This window comes from Barbus barbus (assembly GCF_936440315.1).
Source record: "Barbus barbus genome assembly, chromosome: 4".
In the NCBI taxonomy this organism is placed as follows: Eukaryota; Metazoa; Chordata; class Actinopteri; order Cypriniformes; family Cyprinidae; genus Barbus; species Barbus barbus.
In genome coordinates this window covers 21293933-21316093 of record NC_136732.1, presented here as the reverse complement: position 1 = coordinate 21316093, position 22161 = coordinate 21293933, and the positions used below count along the sequence as shown (strand labels likewise).

At 40.3% G+C, this 22161-nt stretch overlaps 2 protein-coding genes across 3 annotated transcripts; both read left to right on the top strand.

The window, feature by feature from the left end:
- The first annotated feature begins 1345 nt into the window (after window positions 1-1345).
- Window positions 1346-9883, top strand: LOC306862459 (interleukin-21 receptor-like). The gene is made up of 8 exons (XM_079405268.1): window positions 1346-1513; window positions 1817-1940; window positions 2165-2273; window positions 2419-2615; window positions 3281-3426; window positions 3559-3836; window positions 4731-4824; window positions 6690-9883. Exons 2-8 carry the CDS (start codon window positions 1838-1840, stop codon window positions 7365-7367), a joined length of 1605 nt encoding a protein of 534 aa, XP_079261394.1. The 5' UTR covers window positions 1346-1513; window positions 1817-1837; the 3' UTR covers window positions 7368-9883.
- A 2014-nt stretch (window positions 9884-11897) lies between these two features.
- On the top strand, window positions 11898-16577 carry LOC306862530 (uncharacterized protein). Of its 2 annotated transcripts, XM_079405375.1 has the most exons (7): window positions 11898-11952; window positions 12205-12349; window positions 12438-12552; window positions 12692-13446; window positions 13570-13657; window positions 13756-13840; window positions 15300-16577. In XM_079405375.1, the coding sequence occupies exons 4-7, from the start codon at window positions 13305-13307 to the stop codon at window positions 15801-15803; spliced, it is 819 nt and encodes a 272-aa protein (XP_079261501.1). In that variant the 5' UTR covers window positions 11898-11952; window positions 12205-12349; window positions 12438-12552; window positions 12692-13304; the 3' UTR covers window positions 15804-16577. The 2 variants fall into 2 exon arrangements, with proteins under 2 accessions (XP_079261501.1, XP_079261502.1); XM_079405376.1 differs by having other exon boundaries at window positions 11898-12349; window positions 15300-16576.
- Window positions 16578-22161: the final 5584 nt, after the last annotated feature.

Below are 22161 nucleotides of genomic sequence, written 5' to 3'. Positions count from 1 at the left end.
TACATTTCTTAATTACAATAATAAAATTAACTACTGACTTGTCGACAGCAAGAAGGCAGAGGCTCCCAAAAAGGGGGGAGAACCTGCACCACTGACAGATGAAGAGGAGATGGTCAAGTATTGGAAGATTTCTAAAATCCAAAAGTAACTTATAAAAATAACTTTTTCTTTTGTATTAGGAAATAAAGATGACCAAAAAATTGTGACTAATTTGTTTATTTAACAGCTGTGGTGGTGGTTATGGCTTATACTACCCTTCCATCTGGCATCCTTCCATTCCATAAAGTAATCGGTTTCATTTTCAGAAGGTGCGATGGTGGGGATATGCTTGTCATCAGTGCATCCAAGCTTCCACACTGGAAGTCCTGAAGGAAATTCGGATTATTGGGTTACTTCCAGACGTCACAGAATGATGTTATCAAGTGAACATCATTTATCAGATCAGCCTCATTTAAACCAATTTTTATACCACTGACCTACAGTCCTGTGAAACCCCTCTTTGACGGATTTGTGCCCAGGAAAAAATTGTCAAAATGGGTGTGAGAGGGATGCACACTTTCCTTAGAATCTGCATACAGTGGACTTATAATGTGCTCTGCATCTCCGATGTTTTAAAGTGCATTTTTCTTATTTTGCCAATTATCTTCCAATAGGGTAAGAAATTAAAAGTATTCTTGTTTCCGTTTGCATTAACATTATTTTTCTTACCCTATGGCGGACAATTTTACTTGTTTTATGTAAAAGGCACTTAAAAGGAAAATCCCCCAGGAAAAAAAGACTAAATATAGACAATTATATAAGATGCATATTAAGAATTTTTTTTATATTTGTACTTGAAATAAGACAAAAATACTTAGTAAGAAAATCTATTTTGCAGCGTGAATGAATGAATAAGGTATTTAAACTTCGCTAACACTATAAAAAGGGGGAGGAGACCGAAAGAAACTCTGGGTTTACCGAAGAAAACCTGCTCCCGACCAGGTTAGGTTCACAGAGTAAGTTACTACGGTAACTGACTCGGAATATAAGTTACCTCTCTTTCAGAAACGGGCTTGACTTACCCTGCTTTCTCGGGTTTGACAAACCTCCCATTTTGAAACCGAAAACCCAGAGTTTCCCTGATTTCAGGGTTAACATACTCAGAGTTTTCACTTAACCTCCTTTCTGAAACGGGCCCATGATTTATCTGCCCCCCCAAAAAAAATCAGAATTTGATGACATTGAACTTTTATCAGGCCCTTGAGGACAACACCTACGTAACAGGAAATACCCTTAATTGGCCTCACATGGGGCGGAGCATCTGCAAATAGGCGCTTGTTTTAACCACAACCACATCCTTCATGTCATATTTTCGTCAAGCACTCTGACTGTGCATGTTGATCTGTAGACTGGCACGTATAAATGTCAAGGCTTATGTAATGTACAGCTGGTGTTTGATTAAGAACGAGAGAATTTCACATTTTCATTCAAATTTTTGATTTTTGTAAACCGGCTCAATGGGAATGATATCAAGGTAAGTTTTAAAATTACTCCTTTTCTTTTATAGGCACTTTCACTCATCTTTCTGAACTTGACAAGGTCTTCTTGTTTAATACAAATATGTTGATTATAGACTAAACTATTTATGAAAAAAAATCTTTAATACATCATTGTCATGGTTTTGTACATTTTATGTGTGTGTGTGTGTGTGTGTGTGTGTGTGTGTGTGTTTCTGTTTCTTTTCTTTTTTTGGAAATTTATAATTTAAGTGACAACAAATTAATTTATCACACATTAATACATAGTAGTACAAAAAACATGTTTACTTTCATTGCAGTTTGCATGAGGGCTCTGTACAATGCATTTGAGGAGGGCTGACCGCAGATTCTTTCCCTGTTCCTCCATGATGGCGCTATGGCAAGCCATAGCCTTGCTTGTAGTTTGTGGACTTATTGAGTACAGTAAGTGTGCGTTTATTGCAATACATCCGTTCTTCTACATCAAACATCTTGTAAAACAGCTGCAGACGTAGCATTTAAACACGACACCCTCAAAAGGATGTAGCTGCAGCAGTAAAAGTGGTTTAGGTGGTGTCCTTTGACCTATTCAGGTGCTGCTTTGAGAAGAAATGCTATGGTTTCTGTAGCTCGATTGACCACATTTCTTCTCACATCACTGTTTGCAGATGACGGCATGTGCAGAGTGACCTGCACCACAGACTTTATCTCCATGCTCAACTGCTCCAATTCTGACTCGGCAGGAGCAGCTTCGTGTCATGTTGTGGCAGATTGCAGGTACAGATCTAGCACATCGTGTTCTTACTTTAAGTCCTAAAGTGACTCATTTTGCTGAAACATTGTCTGGCCTGCTCATTGTTATTAAGCCGCCTCTATCATTGAGCAACATGTTGTTTAATTGGCACATTTTCATGTTTTCCAGGGATGACATTGTAGCTGTGAATGGGAGCTGCACTATCAAATCGCCACAATCCTGGTGCACAATGGAGCCAGAGGATATGGATCTGATGATGTCCTTTAATACTAACTGCTCTATCACAGTAACACAAATGGGCAAACAAGGCAATATGGAGACCCCAACAAAGAGTCACTCTGAAAAAATTGTTTTATACAGATCTGGTATGTCCTGATATCTACTTGATGTAAACGTCATATCCACTTAAATTTTAACGTAAGAGCGAGGGTGGACTTTTGTAACTTCCGGTGTCTTTCACTTCAGATTATTTTAGCAGCACAAAAACAATGTTATGCTGCTGTATATAGCAAACTGCTGTTTCTTGTCAAACTATTTTAACGTATTGTCATTATAAAATGCAGGTAATTTTACAGTTTACTACACTTTGCTATTCTTCTAGTGGCTAATGAATCAGAAGTCTTGTATGTTCACAAAAAATAGCTCTCTTCTGCTTTGCATAATAAGGTGGACACAGTGGCATCCGAATGTTCAAGAACCCCAATGTTTAAAAAGCTTAGATTTTATCATTTAATATGATGATTTTCAAAATCTCATAGTATTTGGGTTATCGTCTTTTGCTTAGTTAGTGCCAAACCCGATGATCATGTTCTCCAGCGTGATCTGATCCGAAGAGCATCTTGAGCTTTAATGGACATAACCTTTTTGGTGTAAATTTTTAAAATCTTTAAACATTCAGGTTGAAATGAGATCTTAATACAAGATTTTTGATGCGATTTCAGGCCTTTTGGACCCCAATGTACTTCAATAGTCTTGGTTACTTGTGTACAATGTGCTAACATTGTGTTTTTTTTTTGTTTTTTTTATATAGTTAAGCCAAAACAACCTTTCAACCTAAACATTACAGAAATTCATGGGGATTTCAACCTCAATTGGGATGTGGCTTATGAAGAAAACTCTCTGTATAAAAAATTATACTACAGAGTACGATTACGAACTAAAAGTGACCCAGTTAAGGTAAAATCTAATTTGTTCTATAGATATGTATTAAACAAACATACATACATATACATATGTATAATATAAAATCACACCTATTTTGCTGAGTTTAGCTGACATTTTTCTGAATACCATGTGATGCTCCCTCAGATGGCAAAAATTTACACCCTGCAGCAGAACCAACAATCAATGGTTATCATCAGTGAAAAACTCCTGCCAGGAAGGCAATATGTGGCAGAAGTTCAGGTTGCAGTGCATCCTTCAACTTTTACATCCATGTGGAGTGAATGGAGCAACAGCACTGAATGGACTTCTCTCTCCTCTTCTCTGTCGCTATCCATCGACTCTCCAGAGTCAGAACAATACTATTTCCTGCTGTTGGCAATTCCTATTGTTGTGGTGGTGCTGCTTGTTTACAGTGGGAAATTGTGAGTATCAATCTTACATTTATTTGTCCAATATTTCACTTTGTTTCAGTTCAGATATGCGTTAGTCTGAAATAAATGACCTTTCTCTGTACAAACTGTTTACAAAGACAAAATTAAAATCAAGAAGTTTGGCTCTTTATAAAGGCCATGAGGCACATTTAGGGAATTGTACAAATTGTAGAGAAGTCACTTTGTGGAATATGGAGAAGTGAAGCAAACTCAAACCTCTCTTGTTATGACTGTTAGTCAATTTATGAGTCACATGAGTCACTTTATTATCTGTAAGTCATATGCCTGTGAAGCTTATATTAACCTTTGAAACTATCTTGATCAGTCCACTCATTCCTGAAAATCTGAAAGATAATGTACTGAGAAGTTTGCCTGATATCCCACAAAGTGGCGGGCTTAATAAAAGACTATAGACGAGTATGAGCTTAAATTTCGATAGCGCCGCCTCTAAATGAGTTTTCCAGTAATCGATATGATGGCACTTACCGTATATGAATAGCCCTTTCTCACCTCCCACGTTCATGAAAACCACAACAGCAGCAGATGTTTTTGCAGACAGTCTATTCTCATGTAGGTCAAAAACTGGAGGAAGTCAGACGTACATGCTCCGCAAGTGCATAAAGCTCGACATTTCTCATGACATCTACTGTTTCCATTTCTCTTTCAGCACATAATCAGCATGTTTGTAGCAAAATTTTGATTATTTTTGAAGTGTGCATAATTGATTCTGCTACTTTCACATTTTAATGCTGTGTGAAGCTGTTTCGAAACAGTCTCCATTGTATAAAAATAAACCTGACTTGATGTGTCCTACAATAACAGACTGTTAATGCATCCACCAAACTACACTTCAGTCCTATAACACTGTCTTTTTTGCATCTACAGAGGGGGCATCAAAAAGCTGTCCTTATGGCAACAAATCCCAAGCCCTCATGAGTACTTCACACCGCTCTACCATACATATCAAGGAGACTTTAAGGTATATTTTCTTTTGACTTTGTGTATAAATCTCTGGTGCACAAGTAGAAGTGTGTGTGTGTGTGTGTGTGTGTGTGAGCGTGATAACATGTCTTGTCTGGGGACTTTCAGAAGTGTGACATGCTTAACCTCACTTGCAAGAGGGGAATGTGACATTTTTCAAATGAGTCAATCTGTAGGGGCTTCAAAGGAACAGGAGGGGGCTCACTTAACATTTGGTTGAGATTGGTTAAACGTGAAAACTGAAAGTAGCAGTTTTCCCCTCTAATGGAAAGTACTATGAGTTCAAACCCAAACTCTGATAAGGTGGGTAGTTATAAATAGTTGTTTTTAACTAAAGGGGAATTTAGTGAATATTCCGCTGGTTAGGCTAGTGTGAGCTTAATTCTACCTTTTATCTCAGGCTTGGCACAACAGAAATAAAAAGCTGCTTGAGTTAGCCTATTTTTGTCCCTCAGAGGACTTTAGTAACACTGACAATATATTAATAGTAACAGCTTTTCTGAGGATAACCTGAGTGTTATGAAATGCGGCAGTATTGTGAAACTTGTGGCAAAACCGTTACTGGGGAACTGTGTGTGTATATCATAATTTTTATTTTATTTTTTTTTTACCTGTAAGTGAACACTTATTACAGTAGGGGTCAGTAACATGCTGCATTAACAACAACGAGAGCTGGGTGACGTCCATAGACCGGGGTGACATCAAATGGAAAGTTTCAAACATTAAACGTCATTAACTTTTTTTTCTTTTTTTTTTTCTTTTTTTTTTTTTTTTTTTTTTTTATAATTCCAAAAGGATATACTTGGAATAATATAATTTAACATACGGTGTTAAAACAGAAGAGATGTTAGTGGGATAAGTATTTTGATCTGCTCCGTGTTTGGTGTAAATTGTTCCATGACACCGCTGTAATTTTCCAACCCCTCTTATTCTAAAAATGTATCTATAGATTTATGAGAATATGCTACAAAATTAATGATTGAATTATTTTGTGTGTGTGTGTGTGTGTAGTTATACTGTTTCGTGTTTTGAAAATTAGTTTTCATTCTGTGTGCACCAAACACTCAATAAATGTTGCTTTGTGATTCATTGTAACTTCATGTGTTAAAGAGCATTTACTAACCATTCATACAGATGTAAAAACATTTAATGATCTTTTTTTTTTTTTTTTAAATTAACACATTTTTAAAAGTCAGGAAATGATGGTTAAGTTGAATACGGGTGTCATTTGCGTTATCTGCAAGTAGGACTCGTTTGTGAAGAAGTGGTTTGATGTTAATCAGTGTTTTAACAAGTTCATTTGGTTTAGAATTCCATACAGCTTTAAAATATAGTTTAAATAAGTAAAGTCTTAAGTTAATGCTTTTATTCAGCAAGAATACATTAGATTGATCAAAAGTGACATTATTGATAGAATTTTGGCATATGTTTTGAACTTTATTTTTTCTTTAGTCATCAAAAATGGCTGATTCCATCACTTTTCACCACAAAAATATTAAGCAGCACAACTCATTTCAGTATCAATAATAATAATAATAATAACGAATGTTTCTCAAGCAGCAAATCATCATATTAGAATGATTTCTGAAGGGCCATGCGATACTGAAGACTTGAGCAGACTTGTAGTAATATTTTGCAATATTACAGTTTTTACTGTGTAAACCGTGTAAATGCAGCATTGGTGAACATAAGAGACTTTTTCAAGAGACTGATTCCTTTTTGAATGACAGTGTATATATTTCACATCACCAGTACACTAGATGTTTTTAAGAATTAAAATTTGTTAACTTTTTTGAGATGGGCATAAAGTCATTTATTTTCATGACAAAATGAAAAAGGATCTTCTTGTTTCTTTTATTTCAGAGATGGGTTGGACCAGTCCTGACCTTCAACAGCTTTGATGTCCTTGAGAAGAGCACCACTCTACAGGTGCTTTGTGAGAAACAGCAGAATGAAAGCTCAGAGGAACCTGCTAACAGGATCGGCGAGCAGGACTTTGGTCCAGCGGGTCAAAACTCATCTAAACTCTACTTCCTTGGAAGCAACAGTCAAGGCATCGCACACTCCGGTGGCCTCGTATCGATGGACACCGTTACAGTGTCCGGTCAGGAGGGCGTAATGGCCGACTGGTCCGGTGACATTCACAGACGGAGCCTCAACGGCAAAGACGCCAATCAGAGAGCGGCTGAGATGGATGATAGGCAGCCTCTTGTACCGGACGGCAGGGGGAGTTTACAGGGTTCAGACTTTGATGACTGGCATCTACAGGAGCACGACCTGGAGAACATCGAGCAGGTCTCGCTGGACTCCTACAGTTCTAATGAGCAGTCCGATGACGGCTACCCACAAATGGGTTTGGATTTGGACACCATAGACAGTGGATTTCTGGAGTCCGACTGTTCCAGCCCCTCTGTGTTTGATGGGAACGAGCAGATAGAGGCTTCATCGCTGGAAGGCGTGGGACGCTCCCATTCAAATTATGTCAAACAGTGGGTGGCTTTTACATCAGTTCAAGTTGATGCCCACAGCAATGGAAAGTAGTTGTTCATGGGAGCTTCAATTGCTACAACAAACTAAATCACTGCTGAATAATAGGCAATAGAAAGTGAAAGAATCTACTAATTGTTTGAAGACTTCACTGGTTGGACCTAACTTGCCCACAATGTGTTTGTGAGCTGTTTTTTTTTTTTTTTTTATTACACTGAACTATATTTGTGACATAAATGGACTCATTAGACATCAGCTGTGTGATCATTCACAGGACATTGGTCTACATTAAGACTGCAGGACAGTATGTGTGGCTGCATCTCAATTTACATACTATCATTCCTTTAGGTCTATAGACTTTAGTCAGGGTTGCACCGTATTTAATATATGACAGGGTTTGAAGCGAGGCTGTGAGAGAATGAAGTACGGTGCATTCAAAGGATTGTAGTGTTTAACAATATACCAGTTGTTCAGCTGATGGAGAAAAAAAAAAACCTTTGTAAAGTCTGTAAGCCTGTCTTTCACAGCCTCGTTTTAATCTGTGTCAAATTCAATATGGCGTCTAACCTGATTAAATTCTGTAGTCCGTGTTTGTACTACTAATAATTATTTGTCACTCTAACGGACTGGGTTGTACTTTTTCCGCCATACTCTATTTTTATTTCAGTAAAATTTTGTAACACTTGATAGTTTTTAATGTGACTTTGTCACAAGAGCTTCCCATGAATTACTCTCTTCAAATCCTACTACATTTTAAAAATTCTCCTTTTATTCCTTCTCTTTTAATCGCTATAACTAAGGAAGTCCATTTTTGACTAAAAGGGAAAAACAATGTAGTAATTGTGAGATTTAAGATAAGAAATATAATTACATTTTGAGATGCATTACAACTGTGAGCTAAGAGATCACAAGAAATAAAGTCACAATTACAGGAAATAACATCTCAGATTAAAAAACAGTGCATAAAAAGATAACTGTGACATTAGCTCAAAATCGCAACAAATTAAGTCATAGTTGATTGTTTTTTTTTTTTTTTATAATTCATTTTTACTCTGAGGCAGGTTTCCATAATTAGTGTCCTTTTATCCAAAAAAATTCACACCACAACTATAACAATATAGAGGTACGATTCCACTTTCAGAATGACATTTTCCAGCTGATGAACAATAAAGGCATAGACTGCCAATCAGAATACATCCTGCTTGAACAACCTCAAGCATTTAAAGTGCAGTCGACATGCTTCTATATAAATAGAACTTTATTGTGCATTGGTGTGGATGCTAATACAGTTAGCGTTCTTGGTGTGAATGATAAAAAGCATTTTGAATTATGCATTTGCAATTTTGCCAAATTAACCACACAACCTCTGCATTTAGTGTGCAAAAGTAGAATTAGTGCATGCCAAATCATAGTCCATTGAAAAAATAAAAAAAAAACATGGCAACAGTGCAGGGGTTTTTACTATGTCAGGTGACCTGTCCAAAAAAGATTAATGTGTGCATATTTTTTGATAAGTTCAAGATTTGGTCACTGAAAAATTCATACTGATGAACTAATATTCAAAGTATTTACAGAATGTGTAAATATGTTTGTAACCGATAAGTAACATATTTAGCTGCATTCTAACACAAACAATACAAGATGGGGTCTGTGGTGATTTTATGATGTGGTTGTATGTCTCAATGCTGGCATACCATCTTACTACATACTCAGCTGCAGCTCTGTACATTTATTCAGCATGTAGCAAAAGTATGGGACGTGAGGTGCGACCAGTGTTTAGGTACTGATTATCTAATGAGGTAAGACTGAGAATTGTGCATTTTGTGACTTTTTTTGTTTGCGTGACAAAGGTATGAGCTTGCAGTTCTTCTGTCATTGCACAGCATGTTGCAGTTATCAGAGTTTGCTCTGAGCAAGATAAAGGCATGTTTCAGACAGATCTTCAAAAAGCCAGCCACCTGATAATACTATGGGTATTTCTACATATCAGATCTTTTGTTCAAATCATTAGCTCTGCAGAGAGGTTTTGTTTTGGGAATTTTTTTGTCAAGTGCTTTTTAATCTTTTAATTATTCCATTAATTCACTGATTCTCATGAAATGATTCATGCACTTTATTTTAATGATATGATTATTTATTACTAAGGAAGTAGACACTCTGATGGTTAGAGGTGATTACAGATTTTATTTGCAGCTAGAATGGAGGGTTTGAAGCAAACTTACATAACCTTTTTAGCCTTATTACTGTACAATTTTTTTGTTTAAAACAGGGGTGGGCAAACTTTTTGACTCGAGGGCCACATCAAGTTTTCCACATTAAGTGAGGGGCCGCATATGTTCATGACAAATGAAGCTTTGATTTTAATTTTTTTTTAATTCTAAATCGACTCTCCCTTACTACTGTACTATGTATACTTGTACATACATAGCAGTTCTATTCTTGTACCATCTCTACCTATTTTTATGAGCACTTTTATGACACACAGATAAGTTGCATTGGTGTACAAGTCGATGTATAAGACACATTTTATCATTTCATTCAGAAATAATGTAAATAAACGAAACGTTTACAAACATTAGAAACATGTCTTTATTCCCTACACTCCACAAAAAATCCTGTAAATTTAGCAGTGTTCAGAATAGAAAATATAAGTAAAAAAACAAACACTAATTATAGTGGCATTCACTATAAATATTAGGCTATAAACGCCCAGTCTTAAATATTTAAAGCGAAACTGAACCTAGCGGCGTGACTGCTGGAAAATGCACAATACAAACTCAAAACAAACTCACTTGCCTTTTCTCATTCATCACCAATCCTGATGTGTGCGCTTTGCACTTGACCTTGATTGCTTTATACAAGTCGCCTTGGAAATTACAGCACGTTTCAGATGAAAAAACGCGATTTATAATCCAGAAACTGTACTATATCCATTTTCATAAAAATGTGTGTGGAAAACAGAAGAAATCATATCTTTGCAAGATAAAACGACAAATTATTTCCATGTTTTCCCCACAAAATGACAGCACCCGTGAGCAGGAGGATAACACTGGCATTTGTTCTGATACTGTAAAGTATTTTAATCATTTTTAAAACAGTTCCAATACAAGGCATTTTTCAAAACAAATGAACACTTTCATATTTTTAAAACATGTAATTTATTTACACTTGTGCCAGTTTTGTAGTGTATATAGCTATTTTGACTTTTTATTTTGTATTTTCTGTGCGGCTTGAACGCGGCGTCCGTCAAAAATAGACGCGCCTGTCTTTAGTGAAGCCGCGCAGAGAGCCGCTTCTGAAACGCGCCGCGGATCGACTGGAGCGGGCGCGATCAGCTCCAGTGGCCGCGTCGGAGAGGCGGCATGGTGTAAATCAGAGGTTATATACTGCACTACAGGCTACAGCCCCATTTATTGGATTTTACTGATATTGCATATTGGAACAACTGCCTCACGGACTGGATGAAAACGCCCGTAGTTTGCCCCCCTCTGCAGATTCGTATCATGTTTTTCAAATCCCTAGCGGGCCGCCACAGGAGTGATAGCGGGCCGTAGTTTGGACACCCCTGGATTAAAAGCTATTCAGCCAAATAAGTATTAACAAGCAAGTTTTCACTTTACAATAAGGTTCATAAGTTAACTACATTAGTTAACATGAACTAAGAATGAACAATACATCTACAGCATTTATTAATCTTAATGTTAATTTTAGCATTTACTAATGCATTATTAAAATCACAAGTTTTGTTTGTTCATGTTAGTTAATGCACTGTGAACTAACATGAACAAACAACGAACGACTGTATTTTATTAACTAACATTAACAAAGGTTAATAAAGAGTGTAATAAATGTAGTGTTCGTTGTTCGTTCATGTCAATTAATACATAGCTAATATTAACAAATGACACCTTATTGTAAAGTGTAACCGTTTTCCTTAGATAAGAAACATTAACTTGTATAGCAACATATGTGGCCTGATTTTTTCAAACTGTATATGCAGGAGCAATTTTAAAACGTTTTCTGCAACAGCTGAAAATGAAAGATGAAAAAGGCACTGTGACATACAGTAGAAAGCCACAAATAAAAGTTCATATTTGTAACTTTTAATCTCTTAAATCACTGCGCTAAATGTCAGCTGCAGTCATTTATAGAATCAGTCATACGTGGGAAAAGTCACATCAAGATGTTACTGACTGGAAGTGTTACAGATGTAATGTTAGTATCATTTAATATAATAAAAAAATAATAATAAAGAAGTATGTTTAGACCTATTCAAAATGCATTCAGATCCTCCCTTTGATAGAATACCTGTATGTGAACTCTTGTATGTGAATACTGCATAATGTGAGTTACATTATGTTGTATATATGGTTTAAAATCTCCTTAAGCAAATGTGTTTACCTGCAAAAGTTAATTTATTGTGAGAGTTTAATGTGTGATTACATTCATGATGTTTGGTGAAGTGAGAACCTTGAGATATCATCTTCACTAATGAGATTTTTAGATAAAATTTGAGGTTAAGACCTCCTACATAAACAGGAACTTCTGTGTGTATAAAGTCATCTTGATGCCCTTCACTGCCTCAGACTTCAGCTTCCACGCTATTATAATATTTCTCTAATGGTTCAGAATAAATTTGGTGAGTTGATATTTGTCTTCTTTCAAATTTGAGCGTACATACATACTTGATTTTTAAGCATCTTTGGTGTTTTGACTTTTACTGTTTACATGTTCAAAATAACATCAAATTTAAATGAATGGAACCTGAGGGGATCTTATATTGAAGGTTTATTTAGATGTATCGTTCTTGTATCTCACTTGTAAGTCGCCTTTAATATCTTCTAAATGAATAAACTGTTACATTTATGCTGAACATTTCATATCTTGTCAGCTGCATGTGTGGAGTTGTGTGAGTTCTGGCCAAGCTGAAGTCTGGAAGAGCATGTTCTTCCAGTTCTGTACAAGAACAATGAGCCGCACTGGGATTTTCTGCATTTTCTTGGCTTTTTCAGTGCAGGCTATAGCCGCTTCACAGGGTAAAACATGTTTCTTAAACTTGCAGTTTCAGTTACAATGGATTTCCAAAAATGTATGACCATTTCCCTGTTTCATCTCTGACAAAAGGGCACATGTGTGTGACAGATTACTGGCATACCATCAGCTGCTCTTTAAAACTACCGGTCACATCCGCTAGAAACATATCATACTGGCTGGAGGCTCATTCGATCTACAGTTACCAGTAAGCATGCTCCAATTATTCATTACAATTGTCTCTTAATTCGTAATTCGTTCACTATTTTTCAGTTTTTATATGCGAATAGAAGTATGTATTGCCAGTGCACTGTAAGATTTTCACAAACATGGATTTTCACACACAGGAATTATAGCTGCCAACTTCAGAGAGTTCATGAAGATCACATCTGCAATTTCACAGTAGAATCAAGCTTCAGGAGTGTTGATGAATATTCTATGACACTTCATTATTCGGAAAATGGAACTATGAATTCGTCTCTGTTGGATGCTTCTTTTGAGCCAGTAAAAAATAGTGAGTAGATTTGTATGTAATCAAAGAAAAAAGTGATTTACACAGTTTATATTTCACATACATGAAGCTTCTCTCTTTTCTCAGTTAAACCAAAAACCCCATTTAATCTCACGGTACAATATGCAAATGGGACGTATCGTTTCTTTTGGAAGAGTGGATATGAAAATCATGTCTACCGAAAAGCTCTGCCCATCATATACGAATTCAAGTACTACAAAGATGGAGATCACACAAGTGTAAGACTGATTATAGCGATGATTCAGTTATGAATGTCCGCCATTCATAGGGCATGTTCTCAGATAACATCCTCTGTTTCACCCACATCAAAGAAACATATATGTCACCATCTATCTGTGTATTCCTGGTTTGAAAATAAATGTGTTCTATGAATGGCTTAACCTTAACATTATTTTTTGAAGGAGGTCAGTGTTCAACCAGACAAAGAAATGATTCAGATGGACAAAATTAATCTTGATCCGGACATAACATACACTGTGATGGTGAAGAGTAAGGTAGATAAAATAAAGCACTACCAAGGAACGTGGAGCGACTGGAGCAGTGCAGTGAAATGGGAAACAGCACACAGAGGTGAATACTAGCTACTGCTTTATATTTACACTCTCATTTCTAATATATCTGTTAACATAAAATCAAAGTCGATCCATCCAAGTTTGCTCTGTTGATTCTTTAAGTCTCTGATTTTTGTACAAGATGAGCCCAGTCAAGTCAGCAAGATTGCCATTGGAATATTTGCAATGGTTGGACTTTTATTTCTGCTTATGACCATTCCTGCTGCCAGGTAATTGTTTATCATATTCTGTGCAGTACATGGGAAAAATATACTGAAATAATGAGCAACTCAGGTGTCACATATTATGTGATATTTATGCATTGCAGATTTAAGATGAAAGAAATGTCATGGGTGCCAACACCAGCAACGTACTTCCAGCCACTTTATCAAAATTACCAAGGCAATTTTCAGGTAACATTTCATAACCAGGGGTTTAAACCCTTTGGGGTTTCATGAAATGACTCGAAGGGGCTTGTGAGATAGTGGGTACTTTATAATGTTGCAGGGTCACATGATACTTCAGAGATCATTGTAACATGTCGCGTTGTTGCTCAGTTTTTATCAACTGTTGCTCAATTATTAATGTTTGCTATTATTATCAATGATAAATACAGCTACTTAATATTTTTTGTTGAAGCCATGTTACATTTTTTCCAGGATTCTTTGTTGAAAAGAAAGTATTCTAGAAAAAAAACTGCATTTATTTAAAATAGACATCTTTTTTTGTAACATTATAAATGTGACCTAGACAAAAGCAGTCATAAGTAGCACGGGTATATTTGTAGCAATAGCCAACAATACATTGTATGGGTCAAAATTATAGATTTGTCGGTAATACTTTATTTCGATAGTCCATTTTAGACATTCTACTAACAGTAAGTAACTTTGCAACTACATGTCAACTAGCAGTCATTAGAGTATTAGTAGACTGTCTGCTAAATATCTTCTAACACTTTATTTTGATGGGTCCACAACATACAACATACTGACTATGAGAAACTTTGCAAGTATATGTCAACTTATTCTACTAACCCTAAACCTAACCTAACAGTCTACTCTGAGAGTTAGTAGACATGTAGTTGCAAATTAATGATAATTAGTTGACATGTAGTTACAAAGTTACTTATAGTTAGTAGAATGTCTAAAGTGGACTATCAAAATAAAGTGTAACCGATTTTTCTTTTATGCCAAAAATCATTAGGGTATTAAGTAAAGATCAAGTTCAAATTTCCTACCATAAATATATCAAAACTTAATTTTTGATTGGTAATATGCATTGCTAAAAACTTTATTTGGACAACTTTTAAGGCAATTTTCTCAATAGTTCGATTTTTTTTGCACCCTCAGATTGCAGATTTTCAAATAGTTGTATATTGTCCGATCCTAACAAACCGTACATCAATGGAAAGCTTATGATGTATAAATTATGACTGGTTTTGTGGTCCAGGGTCACAAATGCCTTTACTACCATTTTTTTTAATGGTAGTAAATTAATTTAATTCATCCTTGCTGAATAAAAGTGTTAATTTATATTAAAAAAACAACAACTTGCAAAACTCACTTACAAAAACTGTAAAGCAGAACTGTTTTCAACATTGATAATAATAATAAATGTTTCTAGGGCAGCAAATCAGCATATTATAATGATTTCTGAAGGATCGTGTGACACTGAAAACTAGAGTAATGATGCTGAAAATTCAGCTTTGACAACACAGGAATAAATTACATTTTAGTCTTATGAATGAATGAATGAATGAATTTATTCTTATGGAAAACTTAATTTATTGTAATAATATATAATGTGATTGTGTAAGATATATCCATAGATTCAGATCCTACTAATGTTTGCCCTCTTCCTTTTTTCTATAAGTGTTGGGTTTTGGCAAAAACTCCTCTTCAAGATTTTCAAGTTATAGAAGACTTTTCAAAAATTGACAAGATTTCCGAGGTCCTTACCACACTACAGGACCAGGTAGAGAAAACGGGCATGTATCCCACAGCACAATGCCACACACCCTATGTGGGCCCCACAGCTGAGGTCTGGGCCCCGTGCCAAATGCCTGATATGCGCAGTGAGACGAGCATCCCGTGTGAGGAATTTTCATTGTTCTACGATGAGTCTCCTGATAAAGTGGACAACCTCTTCCAGTCTCTGAACTTGGCATGTCTGAGTGGGGATGTTCTGTCTCTGAAGGACTCGGCTCTTAGTCTCGAGTGTCTTGAGGACTGCGAGGCTTCTGAAGCACCGGTTATCCTTAATCCAGTGCCTGCGTGTTTCAAACAAGACTACTGCACTCTTACCAACACTCCCACAGGCCCCGTTCCCACCTTCACCAGAGATGTGGAGCAAGACGAAAACACCTCCAATGATTAAATGCAGGAAGATATTACACCACGGACGACTGTAGATAGGCATTTTGAATTGATACACAAAATAAAGGTGCTTAAAAGGTTCTTCACAACAATGCCATAGAAGAACCATTTTTGGTTCCACAAAGAACCATTCAGTCAAAGGTTCTTTAAAGAACCATCTCTTTCATACCTTTTTTATAATCCGAAGAACCTTCTTTGGCTACAAGGAACCTTTTGTGATACAAAAAGTTTCTTCTGATTTTAAAAGTTCTTAATGGAACCATTTAGACAAAAAGATGAATCTATGTCGTGAAGCATCTTTTTTTAAGAGTGTATCTAATGCTGATCATTTATTCACTTTTGAAGTATGACTGTATATAATTTATGTTCTAGAAGAAAATGTACAGGCCTTTTCAATAGGGCTGTAGTACTCGTGTCCGGTCTCAGACTCTTTTTTTCTATTGTCTCGGACTTGTCTTGGAGTCGTTGGTATTTGGACTTGGATTTGTCTTGGACTTGGTCATTGGACTCACCAAATGTTCAAGCTGGTCTCGACAGAGTCTCGTATATATGCTTTTTTTTCTCTTTCAAAACAAAACCATTAATCTGTCTCGCTTGTTCGGAAAATGGGTAATGTAATTGCTTTAATTCCATCTAGAATGGACATTGCCATTAGTCGCCTGGTAAATGCACAGCTGCATCATATGCACCCTGCACGGAGGCGTAAATCATTTTTATTTTGTCCACAGATACAATGTCGGCGAGTTGCATAATACAGTTTGGTTTTACAAAGTTCGTTGGAGTTTTGTCTCTCACTTTCCCGCATTTTACTTTCACTTTCATTTCTGATCAATTGCTTATCTATAACTTACAACGAAGGTACAAAGATGTGCTTTTAAGGGTACTGTCCCAGTGACAAGCTGTTGTATTTCTTTCTTTCTTTTTCTTTTTTCTCTCTTTCTTTCCTTCTATTTTATAATCATATATAATAATATAATCATAAAGCATATTAAGCAAAAAGGTATGATTAAAAATAAAACCTGTAAATTAGACAAGGGTTAACTAAAAAAAACAACAACAAAAAAACAGGTATAACACTAGACATTCTGTCCCCCCCACTTTTGAAATGATGGCCAAACCCCTGTAACCATGAATGTGTCTGCGGGAAATAGTAAGGAGATATTTGAATTATTTACTAATAAACTAATTTTTCTGAGTCTGTGTCGCAAGGATTCGCCGTCTCCTCATTAGACGCGCCTTTAGAGAGAAATGTGTCTTTATTGATTATGATTAAGATTATAATAAAAGAGTTTTTGTTTTCGATTTTTTTTTATTTCGTTAAGTAATAATTTAAAGTTTTCTATAGATATATTTATCATGTCTTTGAGGCATGTATTCACTCAGCTTCGGTTCATTTTTGTGAAGCGCTCCTGTTCAAGACGGCAGAAAGCGCATCATGTTTGTTTTCTTTGTTTTATAAAATAACTACCTTTTGTTGGTATTGTGAGTGTACATAAATACAAGTAAACCCATTACAGGTCCGAATGATGTATTACTTTTACCTTTATCAAAAAAAAAAAAAAAAAAGAAGGCTATTTTAATGTTTCCACTGAAAAGATCCAAAGCTGGTGCCTCCATGTCCTGCAGAGCGCGCTTTAGCTTCCACTCTCCGCACAAACTGAGTTATATATTGTCAGGGAATAGGCTGGATTCAGATGCGGGTACAACAGAGGCTTTATTGAACAGAAAATAACGAGCGTGGAGCGCTCCCGGAGACAGCTTGCGTGGATCAGGAATTCCTACCGCACCGAAGGGTGGATAGCGGCGGCTGGAGCGTGCCTCAACTGAGCTGGCAGAGACCCGGGTACGGCGGCAGCCGGAGAGAGTCCACGGATAACTTGAATGCACACAGATAGAAGCAGGATAACACACTAGCAGCTACGAGCACTGGAGCCTGAACGGGACAAGACAAGACAGGTAAGCGATACACAATCAAGACAGTCAGAGCAGTGGGAAATACCATAACAGTCTGACAAAAGACAGAGTAACAAGGGGAGCTATAAAGGGGAAGCTAATGAGATGACTAGAACCTGGTGTGAATGCAAGATGAGCTAACAAGCAGAGAAACAAGGAGGGCGGGGAAACAATCACGCTGACAATGCGCACGTGGCGAGCTGTCAAAACAATGCCACGTGCACAACACATGAACACAGAGACAGCAAAGAACAGGTGATCAGACCCGAGACCCGACAGTACCCCCCCTCCCAGGGGCGCCACCAGGCGCCCCAGGAGGAGGCCTACCTCGTCGCCGACGGAAGTCCTCGATCAACGAACGGTCCAAAACGTCCCGGGACGGCACCCAGCATCTCTCCTCTGGACCATAACCCTCCCAGTCCACGAGATACTGAAACCCTCTTCCGCGGCGCCGCTCGTCTAGTAATCTCCTAACCGTATAGGTAGGGGAGCCATCCACAAGACGAGGGGGCGGGGGGGTGGGGCGATCGCCATCAGGGTTAAGGGGTGAAGAAAACACAGGTTTAACCCTAGAGACATGAAACACAGGGTGAACCCGACCAAGTGCGGGAGGGAGCTTGAGCCTGATAGCCACCGGATTAACCACCTTGGTGATTCGGTACGGCCCAATGAATCTGGGTGCCAGCTTGCGAGAAGGCGCCCGGAGAGGCAGATCCTTGGTAGAAAGCCATACCCGTTGACCGCACACATAGGTAGGAGGAGAGGACCGGCGGCGATCGGCTGCTGCCTTGGTTCGTCCAGAGGTTCGGACCAAAACCCTTCTGACTTTCTCCCAGGTGCGGCGGCAGCGCTGAACGAAAGCCAGAGCGGACGGAACCGCAGCATCGGGTTCCTGTGATGGGAACAGAGGCGGTTTATAACCCACAGAGCACTCAAAAGGGGACATACCTGAAGCCGCCACTGGAAGGGAGTTACGAGCATATTCTATCCAGGAGAGCTGTTGGCACCAGGAACTCGGATTGTTGGATGTCAGACAGCGGAGCATTCTTTCGAGATCCTGGTTGGCCCGCTCGCATTGCCCATTGGTCTGAGGATGGAAACCAGAAGACAGACTCGCAGAGGCCCCGATCTGTCTACAAAACTCTCTCCAAAACCGGGAGGCGAACTGAGGACCCCTATCTGAGACCACGTCAACCGGCAATCCGTGGAGCCGGAAGACGTGGTCCACGATCAGTTGGGCGGTCTCCCGGGCGGAGGGCAATTTGGGCAGGGGAATAAAATGAACCGCCTTGGAAAAGCGATCCACCACAGTGAGAATCACAGTGTTACCCTTCGATGGGGGAAGCCCAGAGACAAAATCAAGGGCTATGTGTGACCATGGGCGGGAAGGGACGGGAAGGGGATGGAGCAGACCATCAGGAGGGCGATTCACCGGCTTACATTGGGCGCATGTGGGGCAGGCCAACACAAACTGTCTGACATCTGCGGCCAGTGTGGGCCACCAGAAGCGTTGACGGATGGCAAACAACGTTCTCCGAATCCCTGGATGGCAGACCAGCCTGGACGTATGACCCCACTGAAGGACCTCAGGGCGCAGCGCAGCCGGCACCGGCAACCTACCCGCCGGGCACCCTCCTGGCACTTGCACCCCTCGACCGGCCTCCTCTACTCGCCGCTCGATACCCCAAGAAAGAGCCCCGACCACCACCCCATCAGGAAGGATGGCTTCGGCCGTAAGCTCCCCCTCTGGGGGCCCGAACAGGCGCGACAGAGCGTCGGGCTTGACATTTTTGGACCCCGGCCGGTATGAGAGGGTGAAGTTAAATCGGCCAAAGAAGAGCGCCCAGCGGGCCTGACGCGAGCTCAGCCTCTTGGCCGAACGGATGTATTCAAGATTCTTATGATCCGTCCAGACCAAGAAGGGCTGCGCCGACCCCTCCAACCAGTGACGCCACTCACCCAAGGCCAATCGCACCGCCAGCAGTTCTCTATTGCCGATGTCGTAGTTACGTTCTGCAGGGCTGAGGCGGCGAGAGAAAAATGCACACGGGTGCACCTTCCCGTCACGGAGGGAGCGTGAGATAGAACTGCGCCAACCCCGACATCCGACGCGTCAACCTCGACAATGAACTGGGATTCAGGATCTGGAACCAACAGAACAGGTGCAGAGACAAAACGGGACTTCAACGTGTCAAAGGCTACCTGCGCATCCTGGTTCCACCTGAAGGAAGTCTTGGTGGAGGTCAAGGCCGTGAGAGGTGAAGCAATCTGCCCAAAGTTCCTGATGTAGCGCCGATAGAAGTTGGCAAAACCCAAGAACCGCTGCAGAGCCTTACGGGAGTCGGGGACTGGCCACTTGGCGACAGCCTCTATCTTAGCAGGGTCAGGTTTGATCCCCCTGGTAGAAATGATATGGCCAAGGAACGTAACTGACTCGGCGTGGAATTCGCACTTCTCCGCCTTGACGAACAACTGGTTTTCTAACAGACGCTGGAGGACCCGTCTAACGTGCTGAGTGTGTAATTGGAGAGAAGGGGAGAAAATCAGAATATCATCCAAATACACAAAGACGAACTGATTAATCATGTCACCCAGAACGCTATTGACGAGACCCTGGAAAACGGCTGGGGCATTGGTAAGACCGAACGGAAGAACCAAATACTCGTAGTGCCCCGAGGGGGTGTTGAATGCCGTCTTCCACTCATCCCCCTCCCGAATGCGCACCAGATGGTAGGCATTGCGGAGGTCTAATTTGGTGAAGACCCGGGCTCCCTGCAACAATTCAAAGGCAGAAGACATAAGGGGTAGGGGGTACCTATTCTTTACCGTAATGTCATTCAAACCTCTGTAATCGATACAAGGGCGTAGGGAGCCGTCCTTCTTCTGAACGAAGAAAAATCCAGCACCGGCGGGAGAGGAGGAATGGCGGATGAGCCCAGCCTGGAGTGATTCATGAATATACCTGTCCATGGCCTCTCTTTCAGGGCCAGAAAGGGAATATAGACGACCCTTGGGCGGAGAAGTACCCGGGAGAAGGTCTATGGCGCAGTCGTAGGGACGATGCGGAGGTAGCGAGGTGGCCCGGGACCTACTGAAAACCGCACGCAGATCGCCATACTCCGCCGGGACACCGGTCAAGTCAGAGGGATCCACCTGTGAAACACAAGACACAGAAACAGCAGGAAAAGCAGCACCCAAACATGACACATGACAAGACTGACTCCAGGCTAAAATAGAGCTATTGACCCAATCAATATGTGGGTTGTGTTTCAGCAACCATGGATGTCCTAAAATTAACGGGGCCTTGGGGGAGTCAATAATTAACAGTTCAATCTGTTCATAATGGTTGCCAGAGAGGGAAAGGCTTACGCATGGTGTGACGTGGGTGATCGTGGTGAGGGGACTGCCTGCTAATGACCACGCCGTAATGGGCTTGGCCAGGGGAATGGTCGGGATGTTCCACTTCAGAGCCGAGGCAGAATCCAGGAAATTCCCCTCAGCCCCTGAATCCAGAAGGGCGTGGCCGGAGTGAGAACCTCCCTGGAATGAGAGTAGAAATGGAAGCTGAGTGTGTGCAGTGGGAGAGTTTGAACAGGGAAAGGCGCCCACCAGGACTCTCCGCTTCACTGGTGGGCCTTGGCTTTTAACGGGCATTGAAGTACGAAGTGGCCACCCTTGCCGCAGTACAGGCATAATCCTTGAGCAAGACGCTCCTGTCTCTGCTGCGGCGTAAGCCGTAGGCGACCTAGTTGCATGGGCTCAACCTCAGCTGACTGAGGACTCGCTGCATCGAACGAAGAGGACTCCAGGTGGCGCCACGGTGTGGTGGGTAGACGACGTTGGCGGCGACGGTCGAGACGGGACTCCACCCGGAGCGCGAGATTAATCACGTTATCCAGCCCTCGAGGGAGATCCACAGCAGCTAGTTCGTCGGCGATGGCAAAATTCAGACCCTCAAGAAAACGCGCGCGCAGCGCGCCCTCATTCCAGCCGCACGCTGCCGCTAGAGTCTGAAACTGTATGGCATAGTCGGTGACAGAGCATTTCCTCTGGGACAATGAAGATAGCTGAGCCACCGCCTCATCTCCCTGGGCTGATCGGTCAAACAGCTTCGCCATCTCCTGACGAAACTCCGCAAAAGAAGCACAGCAGGAAGCCCGCGATCTCCACACGGCAATTCCCCATTCGCGGGCGCGACCCGAGAGAAGAGTGAGGACGTAAGCGACCTTCGCCTCCTCAGTGGCGTAACGGCGAGGCTGCAGTGAAAATACCAGTGAACACTGGGAGAGAAAGGCTTGACAGGCGTTGGGATCGCCATCGTAAACCGGTGGATTATTGGCATGGGGTTCAGGCTCCAGAGGAGTAACAGCGCGGAGTACGGGACCCCGGTCAGCCGCCTCTCGCTG

What these genes read in the sequence shown, in the direction of transcription:
- LOC306862459 (XM_079405268.1), top strand. Translation starts at nt 1,838, where the DNA reads ATGCATTTGAGGAGGGCTGACCGCAGATTCTTTCCCTGTTCCTCCATG. An exon ending in TTGTGGACTTATTGAGTACA is followed by an intron (nt 1,941 to 2,164) that starts GTAAGTGTGCGT and finishes CACTGTTTGCAG; the next exon opens with ATGACGGCATGTGCAGAGTG. An exon ending in CATATCAAGGAGACTTTAAG is followed by an intron (nt 4,825 to 6,689) that starts GTATATTTTCTT and finishes CTTTTATTTCAG; the next exon opens with AGATGGGTTGGACCAGTCCT.
- LOC306862530 (XM_079405375.1), top strand. Translation starts at nt 13,305, where the DNA reads ATGATTCAGATGGACAAAATTAATCTTGATCCGGACATAACATACACT. An exon ending in ATGGGAAACAGCACACAGAG is followed by an intron (nt 13,447 to 13,569) that starts GTGAATACTAGC and finishes TTTTTGTACAAG; the next exon opens with ATGAGCCCAGTCAAGTCAGC. An exon ending in ATGACCATTCCTGCTGCCAG is followed by an intron (nt 13,658 to 13,755) that starts GTAATTGTTTAT and finishes TATGCATTGCAG; the next exon opens with ATTTAAGATGAAAGAAATGT.